The sequence below is a fragment of the Rhizophagus irregularis genome, chromosome 20 (genome assembly GCF_026210795.1).
Source record: "Rhizophagus irregularis chromosome 20, complete sequence".
NCBI classification, from domain to species: Eukaryota; Fungi; Glomeromycota; class Glomeromycetes; order Glomerales; family Glomeraceae; genus Rhizophagus; species Rhizophagus irregularis.
The window spans coordinates 3,469,577-3,480,245 of NC_089448.1; the positions used below are offsets into that span (position 1 = coordinate 3,469,577).

Consider the following 10,669-nt stretch of genomic DNA (forward strand, 5'->3'; position numbering starts at 1 on the left):
TAAAAAAGAAGAAATTTCAGAAGACGAAAAAGTAAGGAAGAAATTAGTAGGATAGTTAGCAGTGATGATGATTGCTACGGAGGTAGCATGTAAAAAGTCCATTCAAGTGGGGAAAGGAAAGAAAAGTGTTAAGTCAAAGAAAAAGAAGAATAAAAAGAAATGGTAAGGTGGTCAATAAAGTATCCGACGTAAGTATTTAGCGCAGATTCTTAATTATAAAGTTAAATTGAGGATCATAAATAGCTAGTGTGTATTTGGGTGATACGTTAGTTAATTTTGTATTTAGATAGATACTTAATTTATTGAGATGATGTAAATTTATTTTCACAATACTAATAAAGGAAGAAAAAAAAATTTGTTATTTTTTTTTTGTGCGTGGTTGTACATATATATACTGTATCTATGACAGAAAAAGGAAAATATGCTTTTTAAAAAAACGGCACTTCTTTTTTTGGTAACTAAACACAGTAATCTGTTTATTTTAAATTATTTATTTATCTACGATAGTTAATTTTAGTAAAATTTTTTTTTTATTTAAAAACAATTATATTGAAGCAATTATTTATTAAAATTTTTTGATTATTAATTAATAATAAATCAGTAATTATTTGAGAATTTTTTTCAATGGTTATAATAATAATCAAAGGATTTCAGCGATAATAATTAATACAATTGAGATTTTTTTTATTATTTGTATATTTCAAATGACTGAAATTTTTAATATTTTATGATCTAAAAAAAAATACTTTTTTAACTGTAAAAATGATAGACTTTGCCAAAATGATCAAGAGATTTACTTCATATAGGTATTGCTAATTAAATTGAGTAATATATTATTTTTTTTTATTTTTTTCTATTGCTGTATTCCAATTTAATTAAACCAAAAAAAGGTATGAATTCTTTTTTTATGTTTAGAAGGTTCTGTATATAATTTTTAATTGGTGTTTAGTATTTAAAGATTCATCTTTATTTAAGAAAATATGTCACCCAGATATATTTTTTTCAAATGATTTTGAATAATTAAAAATTATTTTAGAATTCTCTATTATGTTTAAGTTAACTTGTTATGAATAAAGATTTATTGCCTGATACATGATTTATCGTCAATTATAAAAATCACAGTATGCCAGATAATTATTAATATTTATTTGAAAATGTAGTAATTCACTAAAGACGAGAAAAAAACTCGAGAAAAAAATTATTAAAATGGCGCAGTAGGAAAAAAATTTTTTTTTTTATTACAAAATAGACTTTTAATAAATTTTTTTCGCTTGCTTATTAACCCAAACAACAACTCGCGAATATTATACGATACCACTTCATTCTATATCTTTTAGTATATACATATGGTAAAAGTTTCGACTTTTAATAGAATTATACAGTCGCTTTGACAAAGTCTTTTATACACACACCTTATGTAATATATCCTTTTATTGAAAGAGTTATATTTTTCTTTCTGACTCCTCCTATACACCCCATATTTTTGTTATTTTAACAAAAAATATACATTTTATACTTTCTTTTTTTTTTAAAAAAAAAACCTTTTAACATGTCGTCTTCATTTTCACCACACACTCGTCTGTCTCGAGAAAATACTTTCCTAGTATCCCTGGAAAAAATACCACGTGACTAAACCAAATAGATCAGGTTATATGAAATACGCCGATCAGCTTGCTATCAACTTCATTTGAAAATATACACAAACGGTTATCATATCTACCCCAATCCGATATAACTACACGAGTTCAGTTCCTAACTACAAATACTAAATAAGCACTATGCTTACACATTTTTTTTCCTTACAAAGAGTTATACCTAGTCGAATTCGACAAAAATATTTTAATATGATTAGAGAAAGACTATTGGATCGCATACGTATATATCATCACGTGGTGATAGTAAAGTCACACCTAATACTATCACGAGAACTTTTTTCAACTTCACCTACAAACATATCATTTTTATTTCGCTATCTATATCCCTTGTTCACAAATCAGAACTTATACCGAAAATGCAATGTTGCAACGTTCCAAACCCTTTCATCATGTCGAATGCGTGACGCGCTTGCGTCATTCATCAAAAACAATTGTTCAAGTTTGAAACTTTCAGGAACATAAAAACTAAAAAACAAGAAGACAATCAAAGACACTACCAAGCTTTTATTAACGATAAAGCCTCACACGCTAACCTTTTATATTATCGCTGGCTATCTGGTCGTTCTAAAAAAAAATTTTTCCCATAGGTTGGGCATTTCGTACACTGAAATACTTCACGCCCGTAACGCTACTTTAATCCTAAAATTAGGAAATAGGTATATGTACAGAAAGAGGCTATCTAATTTTCAGCTCGCCCTTAACACAAACTTTAAAACACGGAAAAAACAAGAAAAGCGATTTCAGCGCACGTGTAGACGCATCTTTAATAAAAACAAATCAAAACCTCCCCTCAAATTCGAGGATCAACTCGCCATGGCAAAGAAATACCAGTTTCTTTTTTTTAAAATCGCAATTTATCAACAAACCGGTGAAACATCTTAAATACACCAAAGCTCTTTGTGAGCCTGACGCGAATGACTACAACTTCCTGGTGCCGTTTTTAACAGCCCGAGTTCCCATGATACCATGATCCATCCTATGGAGGCTTCGACTAGTAGTACTCCTGTACCCTTTAATGACATTACGTCTTCTGATCAATTAATTCCAACGGTTGCACCTTTTAACTCTATACCCATTATGTTTGTACCAATGAAATATCGAAATATTATACCATCACAACCAATCTACAATGATAAAGGTGATTTCATTGTACTGGGATCCTAGAATGGTTTACATATATGTATGAACTTGAAAAACAATTTGCCCAAGATCGGTTAAAATGTAATTTGGAGCAAGAAAATCTGGAACAGTACCAAAAAGAACGCAATGCGAAAGATTTACAAAACAAAGTTGATGATAGTTTTCATGGAACAAGTGTTAAGAGACTCGGCTGTTGACTAAATCAAAAGAATTCTCTTAGTGCCGCTACTGACTCCTTCCACAAGCAGATGAATAAGTTCACAAAACGTGAAAGCAAATGCAAAAATGACGAACATCGAGAGAAATTAAACAAGGAAAATGAAAGAATTTATCAGGAAGTTTCCTGGGATCATACCGTACAAATTGGACTTGAGTAACACCATCCGATACCTCCGACGATACAAAAGAAATCGAATTACGACCAAACAAGCAAAATGTCGCTAGGAATGCTAACCTTAATTCATTTAATAGTCTACATCACCCCAAACATATCCGTCCTTCTCCAGATATTATTGATGACTCCCTGGAGGCGGGACCTTCGAAATCTCGGATTTTATTTTTACCCTTATGTATTATTACATTATTACATTAGAGAGTCAAAATACTCCTTAACGAATTGTTACGACTACATCTTTTACACTAAAAAATTTTTTTACATCAAACAATTTAGAATAGAGTGAATCATTCCACCTATGACAGTATTTACGGCGGGTGGCGACCTTTTTTTGGTCGAAAGAAAAATACGGATCATTAATTTTATTTTTTGATTGCTTTAGGGTAGTTTTTTCTTTTTGTTCTTTGGTGCTTTTGCTATTCTTTATTGGTCGTGGTAGAGAATAGCTGGGTTCCTTTTACTACAAGTGAGGGTCTGGTTTTACTAGATGATAGCTGTACTGTTGTAGCGCTATACTTTCTTTGATTGTATCATAGTTTTACTTAGACTGCTGCCTGCTTGACATAAAATAAAATAAAATAAATTCACTAAAGACGAATAAAAATCTATTTCATATGGTACAATAAACAACTTTCCCTTATTATCTGTATTAGTACTACTTAAATTATTAATCTGAATTCGATGTAAATGCAAAAGGCAATTATAATAATGGATATTCTTCTCGTAAAAAAAACGGAGATTCCATGCATAAACGAACAAATTTCTAAAGAATGAGATGTATATCTTATTTAAAATAATCAATCATACTGAAATCCATCAAATTTATTAATAATAAACTATTATACAAATTAAAGAATTTACGAAATATCAATTATTATATCATTCAACAATACAATTGAGAATGTTATAAAATTAAAAAAAAAAATACCGTGATAATCACTGAGCGAATTTAAAAATATGACGTAATTGTCCAGATTCCTGAGTTGCTGATCGATTTAAAAATTTTTTGCAATCTTACCGTTACAACAAAGCAAAATAATTTAATAAAAACTCATTTCAACCCATCTGAGATAGTTCTAATCTATCCGATTTAAGGTATGTCAGTTTATGAGTTGTATGAATAATTATTGCCAGATATTTTTTTTCCCTTTACTTAGTTTTCTATTTTCTATTTCCCTTTTTTATTTTAAAATTAAGAATTTCATTTAAGAAGGATTTATTGTTAAGATATTTTAAAGTGAATTTTTGAGAAAAGTTTAGGTGGTTATTTTATATTTCGCTATTTTTTTTTGTAGCGAGTGTCAAGCGTTCAAAAATTTTTATTTTTACTTTATTAAACATACAGTAACTCAAAATCATATAAATAATATTAAATTAATGATTTAATAAATTGATTTTTAAATCTCTTAAAACTTGTAGACGTATCCGTTATATAATCTAAAAATTAGAAATTTAAATAGAAACAGGAAGTGAAGGTTATTTACGTAATAATATAATAGTAAACTTTGCCAAAATTATACTAATTCCATTATAATTGAAATCGCGCTAAATGTATTTTTAATTATACTTTTACATTCACATATACAAGAACTCCACTCATAATATATTTTATATTTGATAGGAAATTCTGTTGCTTCTTAACTAAAAAAAAAAAAAATTTAAGAAATTTGAAGTAAAATTATTAAATTATTTTAATTTAAACAAGAGGTCATTTTCATAGAGGAGCTTAGCATGCTTCTTGTAGGCTTTTTAAAAAAAAGTTATTGTAAAAAAAAATGACTTTTATTTATAAATAACTGATTTTTTTTTTAGATCATGCAAAAGTTGATCTCTCTTTCCATAGAAAATATCCGTTCATCTAAATATTATGTCATGTTTATAAAGTTAATAAACGCTTTATTCATGTATTATATATAAAATAAAGATTATATATATCGAAGATTTGATATAAAAACTGGTATTATAATCTTTTAATAGAAACCACCATATTTTTTTAGCAAACAAAAATATTTATTTTTAAAGATTCATTAAAATACTATGCAACAAACAATAATATCCCATTAAGTTTCAAATCTATTTTTGAAATTAATTATATGATATTGAATTCAATTTTTCAACTTTTGTTAAATGTAGTTAAATGTAGCGTCAAGTATTTTTTGTATTAATTTTAGAATTAAATCATATAAGTAAAGATTTCTACTATTACCTATTGTATCAAAAAAACCATATTAATAAAAATATTTGATTTAAAAATTAAAAAATGAATTTTTTTTTTAAAAAAAAAGAAAAATTCTTAAAAAATAATTCTTAAAAAAATAATTTACAATATAAATAAATATTTCATGTATTTTCAATTCCAACTATTATTTGATACTACATCTCTTCATTAACAGAAAATGCTTATTTTGATTAACTAACCATAAATGTAAATTTCACAGCTTCTCCATGAATGATGCCTTCTTGTTTTAAATAAAAAAAAATAATAAAAAAATTTGAAATTATCATATGTTAAAGAAAATTCAGGAAAGGTATATCTTTTTTAGTTGGAAATATATTTTAAATTAATACACAATAAAAATGCCACAGGAAAGCCTAGATCGCAACTTTACCAATATGAATTCAATTCATGAATCATGTTCGATTTGTTCATAGATTTGCGTCTGACGACTCTGACGTTCGTCAGATGACAGCTTGCCTAGTTATACTAGCCAATACACACTTATGATATTATAATGTTGGGCAATATCGGGCCAATAATGTCATCTGACGCAAATTGGTACAACATTAAGACGATAAAAATCTGATATATCCTTGAACAATCATTTATTTTGAAAAATTACCCGAAAATTACAGTCAAGGTTAAGTTCATTATTTTAGATGGTAGATTCGAGAGACAGTACTGCCTTTTTTCTATGTATTTATGTACTATATCTATGGGTTCGTACTATTTACTTGTACTTTTTAATAAATTGTTAGTTTAAAAGGTTGAATTTACGCATATTTAATTTTGGCTGAATTTATGTTAATTCCGGCCAAATCAAAATCGCTCTGATTTGTTAACTATTGCACATCCTATTATATCACTTTTTATAATACGACATTCAAATTTACTTTTTTTCATACCATATTAATAAGATTAGTAATTTTGTATTATATAATTTTTAATATTATCAATATTTTTATTAAAATGAATGATTTAGAAATTTATGTGATTAGAGAGAAAACATAAAATATATTTATTCAATTTATTATTACTAATTTACTTATTATAATTGATTACAAACTGGTTCATCTAATACACTATCCAGTGATCAAATTATAAAACTAATGTTATAATATTAAAATTATTTTGCACGTATTTCTTTCAATAATTTCTCAAATTCTATATTTTGTTCTTCTAATCTTTCTAATTTCTTCAACATTACCTCATTGTCAATAGGATTATGTTTAATATCAAGTACTTTTAATAATTTTTCTCGCATCTCTGCGAATTCCTTAGTATCCCATTCACCCTCTTCAATCAATCTTTTAATTTCTATTCGGGTCTTATCAACATCGGCATAATAATGTCTTGAAAAATAAATTCGATTAATTAATAAGTCATAACAATAAATTTTTTTAAAAAAATAAAAATACATACATTGCTTCAGGAAACCATGTTTGCCAACGTCTCTGATGTGGTAATAGATAAAATAACTCAATCTCGGCCAAAATCTTTAAATATAAAAATTGAGATATATTAGTATATTTATAGAAATGAAATGATTAATATTAATATTATTTACTTCTGCCTTCTGTATCAAATATGAGACTCTATTATTATCTTCTCCAATTTCCATATTGAGTAATCCAATTAATAAGTTCATAAGATATATAACAACTAAGAGGGAAAATAAAACAATCAATATTGCAATTGATGGATTATCTATATATGCCCAATTGGATAATGCACTTGAATCACCTATTGATAGGAAAGAAGAATTGTTTAAAAATATTATTAGAAATTATTTACGTAAATTTATATAATTATGAAAATTTTGAACATACCTGCTAAAAATAAATACATAGCAAAAAGAGAAGTTCTAATATCTATAAACATGTTTGTATTTTTATCGGGCGTTTGAATCATAAATGGATTGGAGTTTATATTTCTATCATTATCAATTACTTGATTATAACTAGAAGCTAAATTCCAAGGATTATTTGGATCATCGTTATTTGTAGGTTGTTCAAAAGAAAATTCGGATCTTGGCGATAATAAAATATAAAATGCATGTGCAAAACTTATTATAATAATGAATAAAACTATTAAAAAAGAAAAAATCTTTTTTCCAACATTAATCATAATTGCAAAGTATACTCCAAAATATTCAAAAGCTCTAAAAAATAACAAAAACTTTATATCCAAAAATAAGCATGAAAAAGAAAGCAATGTAATTAGATAATTATTGTTCTTATCATTTGTTTTGAGCCAATAAATTGAAGTGTAAATTGAAAGCACATAAGCAATTACATCTATAATATTAGAATATTATATAATTAATTTCATTTTCTTAAATAAAGATATTGTAAAATAATTAAATTAAACATTTATATTTACCAAAAATATTCCAAAAATCATAAAACCACTTAATAATATCATTAAAAAATTGACGTATTTCAAGAATCAGATGAATAAATCCAAGTATAATTGAAGCAATAAAAAGTTGTTGTCTAACTTCTTCATTGATATATTTCTGAGGAATTGTTGCAGCAGCAGTAAAGCATCCAAGTAATGACATAAATAAAATCCAAATCATTGCATAATAATATTTTCCATAAGCATTCCATTTAAAATTAATTAATGCCTCTCCATTCCATGTTTTATAGATATTTCTATTTATCGTTTCAGTAAATGGACTAGGTTGAGGACTAATTAATTCTAAAAACCAACTATAATCTTTTGAATAATTAACAAAATTAATATAAGGAATCATAAAAGTAATTGTTGGTGTTGTTGTTATATTTTTTTTAAAAATTTTAAAAATAATAGATTCAGTATAGAAATAAACAGCAGAAAATACATCTCTAATGTAAATATTATTAATAAAATTGTATTTTGATAAAATATAAAATGTAGCAAAATATAGGGGTAAAGTTAAAAGTATGATTAAAGTTTGAATAACGTTTATAATAAAATATAATATAATATATAATAATTTTCTATATTTATCATCTTCGGAATAAAATTTATAATGGTATTTTGTCCATAAAAGAGATTGAGATAAATTAGCTATTTGAGGAGGTTGAAAAAAGGAACAAAGATGTAAATTTTTATTTTGATGTTCTATACTATAAGAAGAAGAATCTATGATCATATTCGTTTCTGATGAATATCTTAGAATATATTCTGGATAATATTTATCTAGTAATGGCATTGTAGAAGTAATAATACTTAAAAATGACTTATTGTTCATTGAATCCTCTTTAAAATAAGTTATACATTTTTTATATATTTCATCAATTAATTCTAACTCATGTTTTTTAATTGCATTTGTTAATAATTCAACTCCATATTTCAAAAAACTAGACTTATTATTTCTTACCTCTGAAACCCATCCATCTAATCTAAAACTATCATAATTTGGTAATGGTAAAGTAGATGAAAATATCCTTTTGTAATGTTGAAGTTTTTTTATATGTGTTATAGTGTTATATTTATAATCAATTAGATCGAATTTCATAAAATAAAAATAGTTTAAAAAAATGGATTTGTTATGTTCACTAAAAGTGTAAATAAGAATACCAAATGTTGTCAACATAACAATACCATTGTTATGAAATAATGAGCTCGCAATAAATTTATGTTCAAAACCGGGATATTTATATTTATAAGGATAAATTTCAGTTCTCATGCAAATTGATTCCCATTCAGTATTAATTTTTTTGAAAACTCCCAGTCTAATTTTATCATTATCAACATATATTTTCCATTGAATTAAATTTTTAGTCAATACTTCTTCTTTACTACCACCATCACTTGTTGTGGCTTTTTGAAATAATGTTGACACGGAATCCATATATGAGTGAATAATTAAGTAATTGTAAGTTTTCTTGTTGATTTCATCACATTCAATAATTTTACTATCTTCTTTATTTAATTCATCAGAATTTTCAAATTTAGATTTCCAAACACGTCCATTTAGAATTCCAAACACAACCTTTGTTTGTTTATCATTTAATTCATCAGTTGGATTAACAAGCCTATTTTTGTATTTATTGTTCCAGCAATATTTGATGGAATTATGGATTCCTTTATCTGGTGTATAATAAAATAAATAAGGTAAAAGAAATAAACCAGTATGATTCATAAAATTATAAAGTTGAATATCTAAATAAAAAATAGTGATTTAATATGAGTAATAATTAACATATAAATAAAATTTATTAAAAATGTTTACCATCATTTATATCCAAAGAAGCAATAGGAATTCCCAATTCGTATTCGATTGAATAAACAATGATTTTATCATTGATTTTTAGAGAAGTAAACTTTTCATTACTAAATATTCCTATAATTTTTGTTTCAAACTAAAAAATAAATAGTATTTAATATATTTAATTATAATTTAACATCGATTGAGTTGAAAATAATTTTATAATATTTATTACCTTATTCTTATCCTTATTATTACCAAATAATTTTACACTTTTCTCAGTATTAATATTCCATTCATAAATGTAATCATTTGAAACCAGGTAAACATTATCATATTTTGATATTCTGATTAATTCATAATTTTCAGGTATCCTGTAAAATCTCTTACATTCCCATTTGTTATTTTTAGTTTGTGTGGAATAAATCCAAATAATATCATGAAATCCAAGATCAGAATGAAAGCAATAAAAACTACATAAAATAAATTCACCTTTTAAATTAAAGGTACAATAATAAGCATTTTTTGCATTTAAATTTAATGCAATTTTTTTTTCATTATTCATATCGATTACTAAAAAATATTAAAATAGATATCAATTACCATAATTTAATAATTACATAATCAAATAATTATTACTTACCAGAACAACGTCCAAACTTCTTATGAGGATAAACATAAGCAAGTTTCTTATCATCAGAAACACATAAACTTTTGATTTCATAACTATTAAATTCATCATCTTCTTTATCTTCATTAATTCTAACAGTTTGATGAAATTTAAGTTGAACCTTATCCATATCTTCAACATTCCAACCGGCAACTGAACGATCTTCTTCACTATAAGTAATAAGATAGTTTTCATTTGGTGATATTTCTATTATAGTAATAGGTTTACCATTATGTGGTTCATCACCGATATCATCGAAGGTAAATATTTTATCCACATCATTTTTATCAACATCGATATTATCAAAATCTATTTTATCAACATCGATTTTATCTATTTTATCAATTTTATCAACATTAATTTCGTTAATTTCGATTACTGAAATGTCATCCAT

The 10,669-nt window shown here is 25.4% G+C and overlaps 2 protein-coding genes across 2 annotated transcripts; both read right to left on the reverse strand.

Moving 5' to 3' along the window:
* Positions 1 to 6,404: 6,404 nt before the first annotated feature.
* OCT59_013357 (uncharacterized protein) lies at positions 6,405 to 7,028 on the reverse strand (the record flags this gene model as incomplete). Its single annotated transcript, XM_025315464.2, has 3 exons — positions 6,405 to 6,759; positions 6,830 to 6,903; positions 6,975 to 7,028. The coding sequence occupies 3 exons, from the start codon at positions 7,026 to 7,028 to the stop codon at positions 6,534 to 6,536; spliced, it is 354 nt and encodes a 117-aa protein (XP_025182717.2). The 3' UTR covers positions 6,405 to 6,533.
* Positions 7,029 to 8,110: 1,082 nt separating this feature from the next.
* OCT59_013358 (uncharacterized protein) lies at positions 8,111 to 10,669 on the reverse strand (the record flags this gene model as incomplete). The annotated part of the gene is made up of 5 exons (XM_066140753.1): positions 8,111 to 8,128; positions 8,253 to 9,559; positions 9,630 to 9,759; positions 9,841 to 10,178; positions 10,249 to 10,669. 5 exons carry the CDS (start codon positions 10,667 to 10,669, stop codon positions 8,111 to 8,113), a joined length of 2,214 nt encoding a protein of 737 aa, XP_066001603.1.